Raw genomic sequence first — 21,515 nt, 5'->3', positions numbered from 1 at the left:
ATCAAAACATCTAGAAGACCTGCTTATCTTTAGACATACTAATAGGAGATGAAATGATCGGGAAAAGTCGGTTGAGAAGAGTCAGGAGGAATGAACTGGGATTTTCCCTCTTGTAAATCAGCAGCAAATCTGCTTGACCAAAGGTAACCAATACACACTGTTTTTCCTCATTCTGAACAAGATAACGTGGCAGTATTAGCCTTCTATACTTTACAAAGGTTAAGGGAATGATAGATTAATAATAAGAAAAATAAGACTTGCATTTCCATAGAATCATAGAATGGTTTGGGTTGGAAGGGACCTTTAAGATCATGTAGTTCCAACCCCCTGCTATAGGCAGGGACATCTCCCTCTAGACAAGGTTGCTCACATCCCCATCCAGCCTGGCCTTGGGCTGGGGGGGGGGGCATCCACAGCTTTTCTGAGCAACCTGTTCCAGTGTCTCACCACCCTCACAGTAAAAAATTACTTCCTAATATCTAGCCTAAATCTGCTCTCTTGCAGTTCAAAGCCACTTCCCCTTGTTCTGTCACTACCAGCCTTTATAAAAAGTCCCTCCCTGGCTTTTCTGTAGGTTCCCTTCAGGTACTGGAAGGCCATTTAGCCTTTGCCTCAGTCCCCTCGGGGCCTTCGCTTCTCTAGAATGAAAAGCCCCAGCTCTTTCAGCCCATACACACAGGGGAGGTGCTCCAGCCTTCTGAGATTTTTATGGCTCTCCTCTGGACCTGCTCCAACAATTCCATGATCTTCTTGTGTTGGTGACCCCAGAACAGGATGCAGTTCTGCAGGTGGTGTCTCATAATAGCACAGCAGAGTGGCAGAACCACTTCCCTCAACATTTTGGTCACCCTTCTCTTGATGCAACCCAGATACGGTTGGCCTTCTGGGCTGCAAGCACACATTGCTGGCTCATGCTGAGTCTTTCATCACCTGATACCCCCAAATCCTTCTTCACAGGGCTCTCAAGACATTCTCCGCCTAGTCTGTATCTGTGCTTCCCCCAAGATCTTTAGACCTTCACCTCTGATCCTACGTGAGATTTCCCAACAATCTCATCATTGATTCCTGAGCTTCCAGATCAAGTGCATATAAATGTGTCCCAACTCCAGATAGCCTCTGAATCCATATTGCTACTACATACAGTATCATACACGCACAGCTTTGTTCTCTACCTTCCATTGTCTTACATCCTTAAGGAGGTATGGAAAGATTTTGAAAGTACCTATTCTACTTCTGTGAGCACCTCTTTTCTCCAGACTGGTTCCTCAGAACCGCTCACTTCCTACCAGGTGAGGACTGCTCACCTGTGATTCTGTGATTCTGTGATTCTGCTCACAGGGACTTGGCAGTGGACTAAACTCACTGTGTGAGGAGTTTTAACTCCCTAGTAGCAAAGGAGAGAACGAGCATAACGCAGGGGTGCGAAGGCTGCGCTGTGCGAGGAGGGTCCGTGCGTCCCCGTTCCAGCGGTGCGGGATTGAGCGAGCACCAGTTTAACCTTGGCAGCGATCGGTAGCCAGGCTCCCAGTTCCTGAGAGAACCAACTTTAGGAAAGTTTTCGCCACGGCACCAGTGAGTTAGAGCACGCACGGGCTCCCAGGCGGGGAACGTTTACAAACTATCGGGATCAACCACAGGTCTTGGCCGGCTCCCAGCCCGACGCCGCCCGCTTCAGGCGCCGGGCCCCGCCGCCATCTTGTTATCAGCGCCGTACACGGCCGGGCGGGGGCGGCCGCGCACGCGGGGCCGCCGCGGCATGGTGCGGGGCAGGGCGCTGTGGAGCTGCTGCCTGCAGCTCGGCGCGCTGCCCTCGGCGGCGTGCTGCGCGGGCGGGAAGCCGCAGCCGTTCGACAGCTCCTGCTGGAGAGCCGCGGAACCGCCGCGGAGGGGGTGGAGCGGCACCATGGAGGAGGAGGAGGGAGAAGAGGACGGGACCGCTCAGGGGCAGCGGCCCGGGAGGTGAGCGGCGCGCCGGGGTGGGGGCCGCTGCCCCGCGCCTTCCTGTGGGCAGGCAGGGCGCTGCGGGCGGGACCGAGCGGAGCCGGCGCTCCGGGAGCCGTGCGGAGGGAGCACCTGCGCGCCCCGCCGCCTCCACAGCCCGGCCGGGATCCGAGCGGCCGCAGCGGCGCACCTGCTGCCGGGAGGGCGCGGCGGCACCGGCCGACGGTCCGGTACCGGGGTCCCGCCGGGCGGGGAGGGAGCGGGGCAGGGCGAGACCGGGCGGCCGCTCGGGCGAAGTTGGGCGCGGGGGGACGGTCCTCGGGCCGCAGCCCTCCCTCCTCTCGCTGGCCGCGCTCCCGGGCGCGCTGCGGCGTCTGCCGGCGCGGGGCCGGGCTGCGGACGGGTCCCCCCGGCTGGGGCTGCGGGCGCTGCCCCGTCCCGCCGCGGGGCTGCGGACCGCGTTGGCGCCGAGGAGGGTGACGTGGAAGGAGAAGTCCCGCTTCATCCCCGCCGCCCCCGTGGCCGTGCTCGGGTTTCCCGTGAGCGGACGGGAGGTAACGCCGCAGCATCGCTCCCGGAGCGACGCGTTATGTAACCTCCCGGCTAACGCGCTCCGTGGAACTGACGCCTCGGCCGCCGTTCCCGCGGAAAGGGACGCACGGACGGGCGTCTGAGGCCGGCGTTCCTCCTGCGCTGTGTGATGCAGACGTGAGGTGGTAGATACTGACAGCGTGATCTAACGTAATTAGCTCAGTCAAATAATCTGAATGATCGGTAATTATCTCTAGTAAAGGCTTAGGCAAAGTATTCCTTGAATATCTTGGCTGCATGCGGTTGTGTCCGTGTTAGACTTCAGCTGAAGAGATTTTTCTAGCGATGATCGTGATTTATTTTCAGTTACCGAATAGCAAGTCTGAAGCAAGTTCTCAGCCTCTCATTTGAAGTACAGTTTGCATTTAGGACTTTCCTTTTTATTTTTCAAATGACAACAAAGAAAGCGACATCAAAAAATAAAGGTCGGAACAGGAAAGTAAGTGATTTCATCACTTTTCTGACAGAAGGCTTTTGAAAACAGCCATGGATTTTTCTTCACAGTAGCTACTTTACCAGCTAATGAGGTAGGAAGCCTGATTAATTTTACAGATACGAACCACAAATAAGATAAATTTAAATACTGCTTTGAGAATCGTTGCAGCAATTGCTTGAGAAATGCCCGAGATGGCCTGAAAATGGAATCCCTGTCACAAGAAGATGATGGGCGGACTGAGAAGCCCACTTTGATGCGTGGTAAAGAGGAGGAAGTTAGGGTTGGAAGTGGAACTGGTACAAATAGCAGCGAATGGGGCTTTGGCTTGGTTCAAATCGAAAGAGATCTGTGGCCTTTTGAAAAGGAAGCATTCCAGTATTGTTATTTTCTTCCTTTGTGTAGGCTAAGTGGATTTGAGGAATTACCTCAGCAGAAACCTGCTGTTTCCTTAACCTCTGTGAGCCCAAGATTGCAACAGAACTGCTAATTCAAAATTCAGTTTTTTTTCCTGTTTTGTCTGCGATGAAGAAAATGCTAATGCTGTCATATGAATTAGTGCCTTTATGTATAACACATGCAGTGAAATTACTTTTTTTCTTTTGGTCACATCTGTAAATGCATTCCTGATATCAGTTTGATTTTTTGGTCAATTACTGTACGTTTTTAGCTTGTAGCTGGGATCCTCATTCTAACACACTCGGAGCACAACTGTGGTAAATCACTTGGTCATCCAGCCTGTACGTGCAGCTGGAGGCTTGAATGAAAGGGATTTTTTCTGTATGGCAGACATTGTACATGGTTTGAATATTCTTAGAAAACCTTGGAGTTGAGTCATATTATTTCTTGTTTGCATGTAATATATTAGTGCATATATTAGCAGCTATATAAAGGAGGTATAATATGGATTTAGATAGCCTATAACTGCACCGAAATGGATAGCTCTCACAGAGTTGTTCAGCAAAGAGAACTGGATGTTACCAAGTGACACCATGAGGACACTTGGCTGCACTCCTCTGGTGTCCCCGTTGTGAGAAATAAGGTTTGGTGTGGTGTTGTGCAAGGGAGTGGTCAGGTGGTGAGGAATAAGGCTGTGGATGTATATTGAGAGATTTTTCTCTCTTGGGTAAGACCTGCTAGCGAAGCTGGTGCTGGTGGAACTCTCTGCTGAGCAAGGTTTGTTGTAAGGTGCCGATTTTTCATTGCTTGTAACGTTTGGAAGTAATTTAATTTGTTTTCGCTGAAGGCTCCCATGCTGTGGGCTGGTTTCTGAAGGAAGGTTTCAGTGCGGTTCAGCTATTTCTAATGATGAAATTGTGGCAATAATGAGTTGTTTGTGAGCATCTATTTAGACTTGTTAAAATGAAACACTTTGTCTCCTGAAAACTCCTACGTATTTAGAATGGTGCCTTGAAAATTAGTAGATGGCTCACATTTATGTTGGAAATGTGCCTTGCCTCGTTCAGAGGGGGAAAACAAACAAACAGCCTTAACATGAATGCTTTTGTTGTTGACTAACAACAGAAGCACTTCACATTTCTTTTAGAGTACTTAGGGAGGCCTCCTGTGGTTGTGGGGATAGAGAAAAAGGCTGTTTGTATATGGGGGGAAAAGGGCGATGCCTTGGAATATTCTCAGTTTCCTTCCATATTTGTGTTGTTCTGTATCTAGTGTTCTACTACTTATCATTCAGAAATTGTATGTTTGGGAAGGCTGATCACCTCATAGCTTAACTCTTGTGAAAGGTGGTCTTTGAACAGCTGCATTCAAGAAAAACATTTACTCAGTAAAGAAAAACTTTATTTTCCTTTCATTAAATGATGTGAAGATGATTTATTTGGATTTCAATGCATCTGAGGTCAAATGTTGTAGTTTTGTCAAATCCGTTTGGCTAAGGGGAGTGTGCATGTACATAGAAAGAGAGAAAGGATGTTATTTGGATAAGCAGAAATTGAGCATATGATGAAATCCAAGTGTGAAAGTAGATTAGAAAAGAATTTAGGAGATGTTTTTATATTACATAGAAATCACATTGGATACTGTGTGCTTAGACTTTGAACTGAAGAGAGGGAATTAAGTGAACCTGCATTTAAATATGTATATAAACAAAAATGCGTGTCTATTGACTTAGCAATGAAGCAATTGTTTAATGCTCAGGCATTGCTGCACTTCCTGGATAACTGAGGCTTTGCAGGCTTTAAAGGATTATTTTCAGTGTGAGCCTAGAGAAAGTTTGCATAGCAGTTTGTTCCTTTCTGGCATGGAGAGAGAGAAGGAAAAAAGAAAATAAAAAAGCTTTGTAAATGAGGTGGAGATAGCGACTGAGGAGCTGCAGATGTAAAAATACCAGCACTGAATAGAAATGAACTGCTTCAAGTCCTGCTTTACCATGTGAATCCTATGGATAAAGGTGTTGGCAGGACTTCTGTGCACTTCTATGAAAAAGTTCTTACCTGCCTTTCTTTCTACCATAGTATGTTCATATAGAACCTTAGTCTCATTAAGTGTGGTAGTGTGGTGTTGTTTTGTTTTAGTCATATCTAATTGACATAGGATGTTAGGCAGGGAGCCCTCTGCCCTTAGGACAGAGTGCCAGCCTTTAAAACTTCATTGTAGTTGAGAAAAACCTGTGCTAACAGCACAGCATCAGAATCACATAATGGCTTAAAATACTAAACCCAAGCTGTGTTGTCAATGCATCTGAGTGGCTAAAGTGTGTTTGTAAATACTGAACTTTAAAGTTTGATCATTTCTTCTAACTTTAAGCTTCGTGCTGGAAGGGTTTGTGTCTGTGATTAATTGTGTTCACATCAGGAGACCAGCTAATGAACAGCTCGTCCACTCCAGCAGGCATTTATGCAGAGCTGATGCCAGAACACAGAGCTGGGACTGGATCCTGAGGCTGGATGGTACAGTGAAGGGTTTGCTTTTTTAGAACAGCTTCATTAGAATTCCTTGCAGCTGTGAGGGGCTGTCCATGGAGATTATCCTTGCTGCTGGAGTCCAAAGGTTATCTGTACTCAGCTGTGTGCATGGGCTGTCTTCTGGTATTTTTCTGTTGACTTTAAAAATCGCCTGTGTTTTGAGTCACCATCCAGTGGTTGTCTTGCATGCCATACTGCAGCCATACTGCATGAACTTTGCTTCTATGTGTGGTCAGCTGGAGGTCTGTATAGCACAGCAGGCAAGAAAACTTTAATTACAGCTCCAGAATGTGCATCCCCCATTCTTCCTGATGCATTAACTAGAAATAGGAAATGGGTTGTTTAGAAAGAGAGTACAGTAAAATGCTTCACAGTGAAGGGAGAAGTGACTCCTCCTTTCCTTCTGCCTTCTCCAGGAACAGCACAGAGCAGCACTGCTCTTACACTGAATCTTAACAGTGGTCCCATATGTGTCCAACCCACTAGCTTTATGTTTTTGTTGCCCTCTATTTTTCTGTCTCTCTCTCTCTATATAATTTATATTTTAATACATACATTAACAGTATTATGTATTTTATACGTGGTCTAAGACAGTTCCTTTTCACTCATCATGATCCAGGCAAACCAAAAAGCTGGACACTCGTGGTAGATTGAGTTTTTAAATGTGATAGCCATATGTCTGCTCTTGGAAACAGAGATTCAAAAGATGAGGATAGAGAAGGAAATAATTTGTTTTAATAGGCATGTGTAGGTAAAGACAGTGGAGGCTGGGTCTGTCATCTCTGTTCATATGCATGGTTCCTGTAGGCAACTACTATCATGTAGCATCATAAACTAGAGAATACACATGTTGCAGCAAAATTCTGTAATGCTAAGTACAAGGCATAAACACGTTGGGGGCTATAAAACCCTGTCCGTATTGGACAGGGACAGTCAGCCAGCTGGGGCACCTGGATGGCAAAGGGATGGTTGCTGCGAGTTATCCCAGTTCCAGGAAGAGGCAGCTTCGTGCAGTTTCTGCAAGTCCAGAGCTGATCACAGCACTGAGAAATAGCTGGCTCCAGGTACTGCTGGTGGATCTGACTAATGCCTGTTTGCATTTGTATCTGAGGGCACAGGAGGATGTAGCTGATAGCACCTGTAATTGCTGTGAATAACTTCCTGTTGGCTTGGCACCCTCCCCTGCCTGAGCCAGTTTGTTGGTAAATCCTTGAGTGCTTATACAGTGATCTGGGTGGAAATAAGGGCTTCTGTAGGGGACGGGATGGTAAGGAGTGACTGCTGTATCAGCTCCTTGGGGGGATTCACCATGTGAACACGTTTGTTTGTTTTTTTGTGTGTTTTTTTTTTTGCAAGCTAGAGGAGTACTGAGAACAGAGGTGGGTTGGCTGGCAGTGCTGCCTGCTGAGGCAATGCAGCTGTTTTAAGTTGCGTCACACTTGCTTTATTGGTAATTAATTTTTTTTCTCAGTAATGACTAAATAAAGCTGTGTATTGTTGGTCCTCACATCTAGATTCATCCTAGTTCTTAGAGGTTTTCATAGAGAGGGCTATTTTTGCTTTTGTTATTAACTCAGTTATTTGTCTTTCTGTAATATCACACAAAGTCATGATAGTCAGGATACTTGCAGGGGGTTCAAAAGAGCAGGGAAGGAACAGCTTGCAGCTTACACCTGTACATGCAAGAAGGGAAGAAGACTGGTAGCATGGGTTTGGGGGAGGATTGTGGTTAGTTTGAAAATAACCTGGGGAACAGGATGTCCCACAGAATCTTTAGCTGGCTCTTAAAATATCAAATAGTTTGAATGAAACTTCTGCAGTGCTTGTTCTTGCTTACAACTTTTTACTGGAAATCTCAAATTATAAAAGTATTCATAGATCAGCTAGTTGCAAGCTTGAGATCTCTGTGTGAAATCTTAAGACCAAGAGCATCTGGAATAATGCTGTTGCAACTGGCCTGGACAGCCTGAAGTACTTAACAATAAAGGTTTAAAGGCATTCAGAATTTTCCAGTCTCAAACTGTTCATTAATTAATGCAGACAATTTCAGACTTAAAGGAAAAATAAAAGCACAGCCAGAACTTAGCTGGCAGTGACTTGATATTTTAGTGTGCAGAAGGCTTTTTTTTTTTTTTTAACTGGTGTGCTGCATAGTGTTTGCAAATACCTCTTAGCTGAAATCCTTTTTTCAGTTGCAAGCCAAAAGCATGCTTTTTGCAACCATGAAACATGTATACTGAAAAGCATTTTCTGAGTTGTGTAGCAATACACAGCTTGCAGAAAGTTCTCACTTTGATAAGACTTTAGTGTATGATAAAAGCACAGACCAATTCAGTTTGCTGAGTACCATGCACGTCCCTTTTAGGTAATGCACAGTGCAGTTCAATTCTGGGTGTGATCTATATAGAAGGATGGCAGTTAGAAATGAACGAAGATTGATTCTTCAAAAACAGAGATTAGTAGGGATATTTGAAAAGCTGGGAAATGTTTGCAAGGTAAGTATGATGTTTTGTTGGATTCCAGTAAACCGTGGTTTCATAGTAACTCTTTCTTTTCCTTTGTGGCTTATGAATTTGTTAAATAAGGACCACATTTCTGTGTAGAAAAGGATGAATTTGTTCCAGCAGCCTTCACAGTTAGTGTGTCAGTGCACACACAGTACCTTGTCAGGTACTGAGTAGTGACTGATAGAGAAGGCTGGCTGGAAGAGGTGGAGACCTGTGCACTAGTTTGTGCATTGATGCTTTTCTGCTAATCAAGTTAAAATGGTGTGGCTCTTAAATCTCTACAGACAGCATTTTAAAATTAAAGTTTTAATGACAGTGCTTCTTATAACTTCAGTGTATCCTGCTTTCAAACTTCTTTTGGAACAAAATTGAGGAACTATTAGAATGTTTACATAAGCTGTTAATGGTTTTCCTAAATATAGAAAAGGCTTAAAGCCAAAATATTTCTATCCAAGCTTTCAGTTATACAAGCAATGCTAAAATAAACAATTGACACCAAATCTACTGTCATAAAAGCTTTTTTTTTTTTTTTTTTTTTTTTCTCCAGGAATAAGCCCATTTATCAGAATGTAAGGCCTGATTTTCCTTGCCATGTCCTGCCTCATCTACAACTTCCTTTGCTTTGCGGGTTCACAAGGGCCCCTTAGCGTTTGCTGCTGGAAAACCAGTTGTGTGAGCTTTGCATTTTGATTCATGTTGTGTTTCATCCTATTCATCCAAAAGGGTTGTTCCCCTCTGTCTAGGGTACCTTCTGGCACCATGGGTTTGGCATGACTCATGGGCTCATACACTAGTTTGTATGTGATGATGTGTTTCTTTTTCTGAATGAAGCTAAACCAGTGAAGCATCGCTGCGTGTGGACATCATAGAAGCACAGAATCATAGAATGGTTTGTGTTGGAAGGGACCTTCAATACCAAGTAGTTCCAGCCCACTCTGGTGGGCACGGTTGCCACCCACTGGGTCAGGTAGTTGTGGAATGGTCCTGTTTCTCCCTGTCTGAAACCACTGTACCAATCCCTTTATCCTTTTTTGTGGTAAGTCACCTCATCCTGAAGGATGATTTCCATATGTTAAGAAATCAGTTCAGTGCTTCTAAGTAGGAGCTTTCCTCTTCCCTTAGAAACATGAAAAATAATTCTCACAGAACTTTGCACGATCAAATACTTGCCAAGGACACAACCCCTTCCTCCTGCTTCCTTCTGCACCCATAGCTCCCATCCAGTTTGATTTTGTAGTACCTCTGTCCTCATAATTTGGCTGGCAATACAGTGCTTAAATTCTTTGAAGCTATTTGCCAAACCATTATTTTTCTTGGAGAAGAATTCATAAAAGCTGGTTGAAATATTAGCTCGTTCCTGACTGCTTAATTTTTAGCATTTAAAATATAACTTCAGAATCTCTTTGTTGTTAAGAGGCTTTCTTTTGCAAAAAGGGTAAGAGTCTCCTTAAGCTAATGACTGGTTGAGTTTCGTTTTAAGCTAATAGTTGAAACAGATGGACTTTCTAGAAATGAGTCTACATTTTTAATAAGAAAAATCAGAGTTCTTCTACTGTATTCCTTAAATATTCTTGGAAAAATTTTACCAGTTTAAGTGAAACAGAAGTGATCTGGCGAGACTGAAAATTCAAAAGAATCTGTGGTTCATCAGGAATACTTTGTCAGTTAGTAGCTGGTAAATTTGTCCTTATGCATCTAGAAGAGTTTGAAGTGTTCCGTGAGCGCTGATGTCTTTTCTCCCTTCAGTTGCCAATGGAATACTAATGAAAGTAATGTATGTGCATCATGTGGAAAATATCTTGGCAGACATATACCTGCAGTGCCTTAAATGCTTTGGCATTTTCTTTGTTTAATCAGCATAGTTGATCCTTTCTTCCCCTAGAGGCTTATTCTTTCAGAATAAGATCAAAGGTTTTTATAAAAATGTAAGCAAAAGCAGAATTCACCTATTTCAGAGATGAATGAATAGATAAACAGAAACTTGAAAATAAAACCTTAGGCACTTTGCTCTCAAATATAAAGTGTCTTATAGGAATAATAATTACAGTAGTCATATATATTTTAAAATCAGACTCAAGATGTTAACAAAAGAATTTCCTGGAATTAAGTATCTACATGATTAAACTTCTGTGGGTTGTTTTCACCACGTGTTGTGGAAGAGTAGATGTCCTGTGCTGTGCCTGTGTGCTTTGCTAAATTAATAAGTTGACTGGGCACTGGAAATGCTCTTTGAAGAATGGCACAAAAACCCTCCCAAGTTAAAGCAATAGCTAATGTATCCATTACAGTTTCCTCATATATTCCATTTAGCCGTTTGTGCTTCTTACCACTTATATCTGTTTAAAATGGTATAAAGTTGGGTTGGCTGTTGAAACGAAGGCTGATTCCAGCAGATATTTTATGGAACAGAGAAGACAGCTTGGGAGTATCGGTGATTACAGCTAATATTGTGATGCAGATGTGATATACTATTGCTAAATAGAAAGCACATAATAAAGTAGTTTCAGTAAAATACAGGGAAACCAGAATAAAAGGCAAATTAGTTAAAATGTGGTTGTGACCAGGAGTGTTACTTCTCAGAAATGTGATCGGGAATGTTGTCTGAATGTTGATTGAACAATTGTTGTGCGTTCACAACTGACATCTCACCTGCTGTTCTTCAGTTGATCCCTGCTGAAGTAGCAAGGAAGAGCTCTGCGTTTGAAATTGGCGCATCACAAGGAAATGCATTTCCTTTATGTTTAATTTGATGATGCTTCTTATCAGTTAGCAAAAACCAAGCTGCAACATTGCGATAACGGTCTATTTTTTTCTGTAATTATGAACTTAAGAGGGATGCAGTGAGTCCTGCCTACTCAACTACTTAAAAATACCACATTTAAGGAGTAATTTTTAGGAAAATCATCCGCTGTATTTACTTCTGTTCTCTGAAAGCTTTGTTTGAGTGGAGTGACTTTGGTACATCTGACCGGTGCTTCACGTATGAGTATACCTGCTGAAGCCTGAATAGATGAGTTAATGAATTGTTAGACAGTCTAAAATGTGTGCTGGAGAAAATTTTCCACAGAACAGACTTCACAGTTTCTAATTAAAACTTGAAAACTTCCAACATGTAGGCAGCATATCACACTGTCTGTCCATTACTAGTCGTCTTCTAGTTCTTAACAGATAGAATTTGTAAGTACTTGAAAGGAGATAACTTTTTAAAAATAGCAACCTGTTTTTTAAGTATTGTCAGGATACTGAAATGTTGACATTAAATATAGAAATGGAAGCATTTAGCTTTGACTGAATTCCTTTTAAAGTAAAATCTGAATACTTGTTTTCTCCACCTTAGACATGCAGAGATAAATGGAACTCTGTACTCCTAAGCTCTCCTGCAGTGCAGTGCAGTCTGGAATAAGAGCTGCTGCCTGCCAATGTGAAAGTTTAAGAAACACCCCACATGTATGGCTTCAGAAAAATAGTCTTTTCTGTTATTTCCTCACTTCTTTTTTTCTCCTCTTCATTTCACAGTGGGATTAAGAACAGGCATTGCAGACATGATTTGTGATATTCCAAGCTTCTGTGGCCTTTCATATGTCAGTTCAAATTTTTATGAAGCTTGTATTTGAAACAGTTAATCTTGCTGTTACTCCACTGAAGTTTACCTTTGTTTCAGACAAGATAGGATCAAATAACTTTTTTTTTTTTTTTTGTATGCATGCATGTGTGCATGTGTTGACACATCTTGTAGTCTGAAGCAGTGTCGTTGGTGCTACCTGAGGCTGCTGCTCTTACTACACAACAGTCACTATGTGGGCAAGTTCTAAGGTGCTCTGTAGTTCCAGTGTCTCTTGGACGTGCTTGAAGGATCACATTACATCAGGCACTAAATGTCAGAATGTCAGGAGGGACTTAACTATTCTTCCCACATGTGAATTAAGGTCCCTTCCCCCTGGCTCTTGCAGTGGGTAGATAATAGCACTTGTATCCCAACTGGTGCATACCAGGGAGTAAAATTCTGCCTGAACTACAAAGAGATCTGATGTCTACTTGCCACAGCATGTTTTTGATGTCTTTTGTGTAATAGCAACAGCTTAAGAAGCTTGTTTTGTTGAGAAAAATACAGTAGATCATAAAATGGGTAGGCTTGTTTCTAGTGTATGAGAACATTCAGTCTTACAAACATTGACGTTACTCCAGAAAAATATTGATTAATTTAAAATGTATTTTAGTTCTCAAAAAAATATGGATAAGAAAACAGAAGAGCCTGCTCCATCTGCATCCAGCCAGTACCCTAAGGAAGCAGTGAGGAAACATCACAACTCAGATAGAGGATCCAGGGGCAGTGACTCTTCCAGAGCCTCCAGGAAAAGCTTCAGGCTGGACTACAGGCTAGAAGAAGATGTAACAAAATCAAAGAGAGGCAAAGATGGGAGATTTGTCAACCCATGGCCAACATGGAAGTCACCGACCTTGCCCAATGTTTTGAAATGGTGCCTCATGGAAAAAGATAACAGCAATGTGCCATCTTCAAAACAGGTGAGCACTTACATGTTCTCTGCTTGTGGTTTAGATTGTTTTTTTCTTTACTGTAACATCTAAAGCAGGACAATTTCGAACTAACCCATTGGACAACTTCAGGATATTTCTTGTTGGTGTTGTTTTTCTGATTTTGTAATTGCTTTCTTTATACTTTTCAACAGGAGGGATAATCCTTTTTGCTTCTTCAAGTTTTTGCCTTTCAATTAGTTTCTCAACCTTTGATTTAGTTAGTTCAACTTGTGTTTATGAAAATAACAAAAATAACCTGACTCAATCATAAACTACATAAATAAGTATACTGTTTCCATTTTAATGGGTGTTGCATTATGAATCATACAATAAAACATCATTCATATTGGATAAAGTAGCTGTGGCACATATCATTGCAATTTTTTTTTCAGACTACCATTAAATATATCTTTTTTTTTTTTTTAATCTACTTAATAGTTCCTTTCTTTTACTTATGGAAGTGTTTGCAAATCTATGTTTCTGTTTCAGTAAACCAAGAGGAAAAAAGTGCATATATTAAAACAAACTGGAACAAGTATTTGTATTGAAATATTAAAGGTGCAGTGCCAGTTTACTGGGAAACATCATTATTTGTTCTTTGTGTGTTGCTTCTATCAGATGTGGTGTATAATGAAGGCCTTAAAAAGCAGAGGTTAGAGAAGCAACCTCTGAGAGATGCTTCATTGCTACAAAGAGTACTGGATACTGGAAAACCACTGGTTATCTCTGTGGCCACAACAGTGTTAAGGTTCACAGTGTTAGGCTAAGGTTTTGACAGGGTTACTTCCTTGTGTATTTTCTAATGTGTTTTCTTGACCTACAGAAAAGCTGTGCACAAAGGTACACAACTGGGGAAAGTCTTTTTGAACCAACAGGAGTTAGTGCAATGCTTTTAAGCATCCTAGGAAGCAGACATAAGCTATAAATCTCACAGGCAGTGCTTAGCAAGTAGCTCATTTGTTATCTTACATGAATTACCTGTGAAGGAAGTTATCTGATCAGGTTTCTGACTGGGAATTTGTGTTACTTATTAACACAGCCCTGAGAAAATTTGACATTTCTTTAAGGTTATGTGGCACAGAGCATATTTAAGGGAGAATTAATCTTGGATGTAATTGTTCTACAGTAATAATAGTTAAATTTCAGAAAAAAGCACAACAAACCTATTTTGGTCTTGGGGTTCCCTCCCGTGATTTACTCTTTTAAAAATGGTGTCCTGCTTCTATACGTTATCTGTATTAACAGCAGTTGTCTGGGTGTGTTGAGCTTTAGTCACATTCATGTACAGTTCAGAGCTTGGCTGGTTTCAGTTGGCTTTGACTGCTGACCTGTTCTGTATGTGTGCAGTAGCTGTAGTCATTGCTTCAGCTCTTGTCAGCACAAGTGAGAAACCTCGTCAGTGACTGAGCTACCAAGAAGGCAGTGCTCAGGTTTAGTACTGAGTGCAGAATGCACAGCTTTGATGGCAGTGGAGACCTGCAGTGCTCCTCTTTAATTTACTGGTTATACCTGCAATAAAGAATGATTACAAAGAAATCTCCACTGTCCCAGTTGTAAAGCTCACTTGTTCTCTCTGACCCAGCTGGGATTAATTTTGGACTAATTTTATTGCTTTGCATCTGAAATTGTTGGATTAAGTACTTCTAATTATTTAGTAGCTTAGTGAAATGCATCAGAAACAGAAAAACACAGATAGGGATCAATGAAATGCACTCTTTAGGTCCTCAGCCATTTTGATGCTTGTTCCAGCTACGTTTGTTCCACACCTAAATCAAGCTGTAAAGCTCTTCTGAGCTTGTTTAAAATTCAAACTAGGTGCTCCATACTTTATTTAACACTGCTAGATAACAAAAGCCTTAGAAGAGATTCCTGCTCCAGTTTCCAGCTTTTAGCATGTTTTGGTGCCTCCTGTATTGAGCAGGTTCAGATTATCTGTACCAAATGCTTTGCATATGTTTTTAAAAAGTAATAATTCAGGTACTTCACTGTTGAAAAACTGTATTATAATCGTGCTTTCTCAATAAGCCTCCAGCATTATCCAGAATGAATATAATTTTTGTATGTTTATTACAGGCTTTATTGCTTTTTTTTTCCCCTCCAATACCATTGAAATGTCTTTTAAGTATTTAGGTTTTGGATTAACAATATAAATTGTTCTTATTAAAATCCAGTGGTATTCCAATATGTGCTAAGCACCAAAAATCCTGAGCTAATTAGCTAGTCTTACTGAGACCAGTCATGTGTTTCTCCTTGTATGCATTAGGAAGGAAGAACTTGGGCTGGGGAGTATGACACAATGAAAGAAAACATTGTAGAAATATTTTCTTATTCTAGAAATAAAGACAGGATGGTATTAAGCACATCTGCCTCTGCTGGTAGCTGACTTGAGATTGATGCTATGTTTTAAAATTCTGTTATAATTCTTGTAATATTGCTGTTTCTGGATGGTTTGATAGAGAACAAAATGTGCTGTAGCAGGATAAAGGTTCTATAAGATTATGTATTTTGTTCATTATCCCATTGCACAAGTTTAAAGAATTTCATGTGAAGTATGCTGCTAATAGAACTTGTGGTTTAGTTTGTTCTTATGATTTGAGAAGTGGTTACTTTTACTACCTGTCTCCTTCCCTTCTAGTTGAAGTTGAAGATGGCCCTGGGAGGAGGAATTGGATCTTGTAATTGAGTCTCGTCTTGGTTTGTTCAGAATGAAAGTGAAAAAAATTTATATGCAGGCAGTTGCTTGCTTAGTAAAATACTGTCAGGCATTATCGGTACTAGCAAGAAAATTGGTTGATATAAATACTGAAGCCAGTGCATAGAATGACTTTACTTTTACTCACCTGATGGGAAAGCCAAGTAGTGAAACTACTCTCACCTCCAGTGCAAAGTAATTTGTAGTCTGACTTTAAAAACAAGTACTTAAAAAGAATGTTTTCCATAACAATGCACTTACTGACGTAAAGTGTGTTACAAGAATTATTACATTTCATACCTGGCTTTAATTTCCTTGACATAAACTGATGTATTGGCTTAACCACATGTAATTTCATGAGTTGACCTAATTCCTGTTCTTGAGACTTACGCTGCTTCTGTGCACTTAGAAGAAAATGTTTCTATTTCTTTCTTAGAGAATCAGTGGCTTTTCTCAGTCTAATAATCATACTTTGTTCATTCTTGTATGAGTTAATTGACTGTACTGCACTAACCATTCAGCTCTGGAGAAGGTTATCTGTACAGTGACTTAGTATATGTCTCTTTCCTGAAGGCAGTAGTGAAACTTTTTTCAGTAGACATGTCTCGTCCATTAGCTCTCAGAAAAGCAATTTCATGAATATTTAATTACTTACAGTAAGATTTCAGTATCTTCATCTCAACGTATGCCAAATCAATAAAATATTGCAGGGAAAGTAACTTCTCTGAAGCTCTCAGGACTGTTTTAGCAAAGAAAACCCTAGACTCCTGAACCATCACAGTGTCAGCTGGGCTTTTAAGGGAGCAGGAGCTTAGCTCTATAATAGCTATCTGGTAGTGTTAATCTAATGCTAGAGACAGAGGGCAACAACCATCACAGGGAGAATCCAAACAGGAACCAGAAGTGCTGGGACATCAGTATCAGCAGTAGTAGGTTTCTTAGCCTCTCTTGAACTCTCTTCTCTTGAGAAAGGGAAGTGAAAATGTGACCAAATAAAAGATTAATTTAGGAGGAACTTGCTGCAAAAAGGGCCATTAAAAAGACATCTGTGTTGCAGTTCTTAAGTTGCCTAAAAATTTAAACAAATCACAAGTCTTGACGGTAATGATTTGTGCCTTGTATGAAGTTTTTGTTTCGCAGCCAAGTACGTTCTTGTATGTCTCATGCATATTTTGTTCTTTTTTCTGATAGGAACTTGACAAAGAGCTTCCAGTGTTAAAACCATACTTTGTTCAAAACCCAGAACTTGTTGGAAAAACAGGAACTGGTATGAGAGTCACGTGGTTGGGACATGCTTCAGTTATGGTGGAAATGGATGAACTGGTATTTCTCACTGACCCCATCTTCAGCCAGCGGGCTTCTCCTGTGCAGCTGATGGGCCCCAAGCGCTTCCGACCACCTCCATGCACGGTTGACCAGCTCCCCAAAATAGATGCTGTTGTCATCAGCCACACCCACTACGACCATTTGGACTACAACACTGTCAAAAGTTTAAATGAACGCTTTGGCAGTGAGCTGCGCTGGTTTGTGCCTCTAGGGCTCTTAGACTGGATGCAGAGATGCGGTTGTGAGAATGTGATTGAACTGGATTGGTGGGAAGAGAACTGTGTCCCTGGTCACGATGCAGTGACTTTTGTCTTTACCCCTTCTCAACACTGGTGCAAGAGGACTGTGACAGATGACAACAAGGTTCTGTGGGGCAGCTGGTCTGTCTTGGGACCTTGGAATAGATTTTTCTTTGCAGGAGATACCGGATACTGTGTTGCTTTTGAACAGATAGGTAAAAGATTTGGACCTTTTGACCTTGCAGCCATCCCCATTGGAGCTTATGAGCCAAGGTATGAAAATCTTATGTTTTGGTCAAAATAGGCAAAAGAGACAAATTGCCCATTTTTCTTAGTTTTGTCAACCAGAAAGTGGAACTGAAATGTCTGATTCACTTGCCTGTGTATTTGCATTTCTCAGAGGTTTTATTCTTCAGTCTTAAGTATAGCAAGGATGAGTTGGCTGAGTTCCATGAAAAATGTTGAGTCAAAATCTGAAATTACTTGGTGACTCTTTCTCTTAAATAGCATTGCTCAATCCATGTCATTTAGGTACATGCATGTTACAGCATTTTTTCCTTGAAGTCCTTATGTTGCTTTTGCAACTTATCTGGAAACGAAGATGAATCCTTTGTAGTGTGTGAAAGCCCTATTTGTTCTGGAATCCGTATCCTACTTACCATCTACATGGGGTATCTACATTTTTTAGATGGTAACATTCATATAATGCTGGAAGCAGAGCATGTATACTCTGGGAAAAGAAGATAAGAATCAAACATGGTAAAAAAAAAAAAAAAATATGTATATATGTATGTATATAGTGATTTTCAAAAACACCTTGGTCCCCTTCTCTGCTTTCTCATCACTCCCTTTGGCTATCTTCTGAAGCACGTACTTCTATGGTACGTGCTACTAGCATGAAATTAAGTGTAATTTAAATCTGTTGTCTTAATGGCCCCAGGTATCAATAATATGTCCTTATGCTCTTAAAATTATAGGTAAGAAAATAACTTTCTGGGGAGTAAAAATACATGAGCTGATGTTTTGGGAGTATGTTGGTATTTTCCAGCCTGTTGATTTTGAGTGTTCTGTATATTCTTAAGGCATATACAGTCTAACTTTTCGATTGGGGAAATGTATATTTTTAGATTCCTTGCAACTTATTCCATGAAGGTAAAGAAGAAATCTGGTGACACTAAAAATATATGTTGTGTTTTGGTAGGTGGTTTATGAAACATCAACATGTGGATCCTGAAGAAGCAGTAAGAATCCATATCGATGTTCAAGCAAAGAAGTCTGTAGCAATTCACTGGGGAACCTTTGCTTTAGCAAATGAGGTAAACTTAAGCACTACATATGAGCTCAGATTTTCTAACTACACAATCACTAACAATATTTCCTTCATGCAATTTAACCCATGTATCTATAAATGTATAATTAAAATATAATATGAGTGAAAAGTTGTTACTATATGAACTGTGCATCAAAACAGTATGTAGTTTTTCATAACTAATGTGTAAAATAGTTAAGATTAATTTTAAAGTATAGATATTAAAACACCTGGAGATCTATTAGCATTATTTTTTAATGGTTGAATTTCTTTCTGATAGAAAATCCTGTCACACAGAGAAGCATACTGGGAATCTTATGCTATGCAGCATCTTTGAAGTCCATTCTTTTGTTGTCAAAGGATTTAGATACACAGAAATAGTTACAACAATATTCCTTCTGGTTTAGAGGAAGTAAATATATTGGGTAGTAGAGTTCTCCAATTGAGCACCTTATTAGTTATTTTGCCTACTTCTTATTTAGCGCAAAGTTAAAAAAACAAAACAAAATAAACAACACTAAAATAGAAAACATGGGGCAGAGAAAGATGGAAGCAGGCAAGAAAGTTGGTCTGTAATCTGGCATTTCAATAACTTTCTCTTCTCTGAAGTTTGAACCTTTGAGTCATTGATTCTTATGACAGCTCCTCTGTGTCCTTTCATCTGAAATCTGGGAAGAGAAATCGATGCAGTTGAGAAACCTACAAGTCTTTGGTTCTGAACATTCCATATTGAAAATAAAGTAAATATGATAGTGCACTAGTTGTTCTGAATATCTTCTGAAGAAATAGTGTTTGTATAGGGATTTAAATAGCTAGAATATATCTTGTAGAGTGAATAATAAACCTGATGTCTGACAGCTGAGGAACAGGGTAGACAGGGAAATTTATTGCCAAGTTTACTTTTTTATTGCATACATCTCTTGGAAGCTGTAAGAGTTGAGTGCCCTTAGTTCAGTATAGTTTTTATGCACCTTGTCAGTTTAGTGAATGCACTGAAGGCTGTTTTTGATTCATGATTAATTATCAGCTTCTTTTACTGGCAAAACATGGAAAAACTTGGTTATCCTGAATTGTTGCAGATTTCTGCCCTTGCTCTGTATCACTTGTTGTAGTAATTAGTTACCTGAATAGTGTAACAGTGACAAAAAGTAAAGTGAAAGGCAGGAAGTCTACATGTACTTGGAGCCACCTTGTCTGGTAGCTGTTTTTCATCTTTCTTTGCAACAGTTGCACTATTACTTCTTGTAACTTTCTTCTTCTTCTGTTAACTATGTTTACTTGACTCATAACATTTTCTACCCGAGATATTTTTAATGCTCTGTCACTAGCACTTAAAAAAACAGATCAGTTACTTCAAAACATACAAAAATGGATTATTCTCCCTTAAGATGCCTTTTTAAAAACATAACAAATACTGTTCCCCTGAACGTTACATTACTATATTGAAATGGCACTATTTTGTAAACATTGAAACTGACGTCTTTGTTTTACTAATGTGAGAAAGCGCCATCTACTGCCTATTAGCATTTCCCTCTCTGTTTTAGGAATGTCAATGACTGTTTCTGCTTCTGAGAGATCCATTTACATTGAAAAGGACTGAATTCTGGATGATAAGTTATGCTTTACTAGATACTGGATGAAATCAGTATCTAGTAAATCAGTATTCTTATTCTTTAAAAACTAAAAACGAAACAAAACAGTTCAATTTAACAAATGTATTCCCTTTCCTTTTTAGGTTATAGTTAATATGTATAGCAGTCTTTTAGAGTGATGATACTTCTTTTTATTTTCTTGCCCACTAAATGTGGTAGTGATGTTTTTTCCTTGTACTGTTATTTTTCTAGTATTACTTGGATCCTCCAGTTAAACTGAATGAAGCTCTTGAAAGATATGGCTTGAGAAAAGAAGACTTCTTTGTCTTAAATCATGGAGAGTCCCAGGACTTGAGTACAAACGATGGGTCTGAATAGTAAACCAGCAGCAATTCCTTGTAAGCCTTGTTTGATTTGAACGAGTATTCAATATTGCAAATGTTAATTTGATGTACTTACAGAGTAGATTAATTGGATTTTTAGATTCCACACGTGTCAGTTTCATAACTATAAAGTTCTCGTACAAATTTCATTTTACTGTTGTTTTTGTTTTCATTTTTCAGTTATATTCATTTTATTAGTTTGTTTACAAATTTTGGGAGGTGATCCAAACACTGGTTTATATATGAGATATTGTATGGATATAACTTGCAGTTTCAACTCTTGCCTGCACCAGTGATAAACATTTTTGTTTTTATTTTAAACTCTTCGTCTATAACAGCAATAATACCTTCAGAACAGGACACAGTCTCATAATTAATGGCTGATATTAATTATTCATTGTTATATCTCACTCATTAATAGTTGATTTTCAAATTATGTCCTGTTCCTCGGTAGCTTCAAAACACGTTGTATGGGGCATCTCCCAGTACATCTGTGTTATTAAAGCACAAGCACAGTAAAATCATTATTTTACTGTGTGCTTCTACATTTTCATTTACTGAGGAATCACAGAAGTTGAATTTTAAAATGATCTAAAGAAATGTGCCTTTAACAGAAAGAGAGAGCTTCAATACTGCAGCATCCATGTGTAATGCTTAATGATGACCAGAATATCTGTGCACTTTCATTGTTTATGTTTTTAAGTTAGGCCTGAACGTGTCTAAAATAATTTTCTTGTCAAATACTGTACATGAAATGGAAGAGTCCATTAGTGGCACTTGTCTTTGTATCAACTCAGCCAATTAAATACTTTTTTTTTTTTTAAAGTGAAAAACATTAAGGGCTGTGGTAATATTTCTTATGGCTTCCTTATAATCTTCAAGTTGAATGAGAGACTTGCTATTGTAATACTTGGCTGAACGTATCTGTATCAAATTGCCATGCTTGTTTACAGAATTAAAGCCTATTGTTGCCAAAAACAAAAAGTAATAATGGTGGTTGTTTTGCTTCACAACTCATAAATAACTTGTGATTTTTTTTATT

The 21,515-nt window shown here is 40.2% G+C and overlaps 1 protein-coding gene across 4 annotated transcripts; it reads left to right on the top strand.

Annotated features, from left to right (window-relative positions):
• Positions 1-1,722: 1,722 nt before the first annotated feature.
• Positions 1,723-21,463, top strand: NAPEPLD (N-acyl phosphatidylethanolamine phospholipase D). 4 transcript variants are annotated; one of them, XM_031594637.2, is made up of 5 exons: positions 1,723-1,959; positions 12,614-12,920; positions 16,816-17,462; positions 18,391-18,505; positions 20,343-20,622. In XM_031594637.2, exons 1-5 carry the CDS (start codon positions 1,757-1,759, stop codon positions 20,466-20,468), a joined length of 1,398 nt encoding a protein of 465 aa, XP_031450497.1. In that variant the 5' UTR covers positions 1,723-1,756; the 3' UTR covers positions 20,469-20,622. The 4 variants fall into 4 exon arrangements, with proteins under 4 accessions (XP_031450497.1, XP_031450577.1, XP_089991705.1 ...); XM_031594717.2 differs by lacking the exon at positions 1,723-1,959 and adding an exon at positions 2,009-2,166 and having other exon boundaries at positions 20,343-21,463; XM_090135579.1 differs by lacking the exon at positions 1,723-1,959 and adding an exon at positions 2,347-2,495 and having other exon boundaries at positions 20,343-21,463.
• Positions 21,464-21,515: the final 52 nt, after the last annotated feature.

Source organism: Phasianus colchicus, chromosome 1 (assembly GCF_987193195.1).
Source record: "Phasianus colchicus chromosome 1, bPhaCol1.hap1.1, whole genome shotgun sequence".
NCBI lineage: Eukaryota > Metazoa > Chordata > Aves > Galliformes > Phasianidae > Phasianus > Phasianus colchicus.
This window is presented reverse-complemented; position numbering and strand designations above follow the sequence as displayed.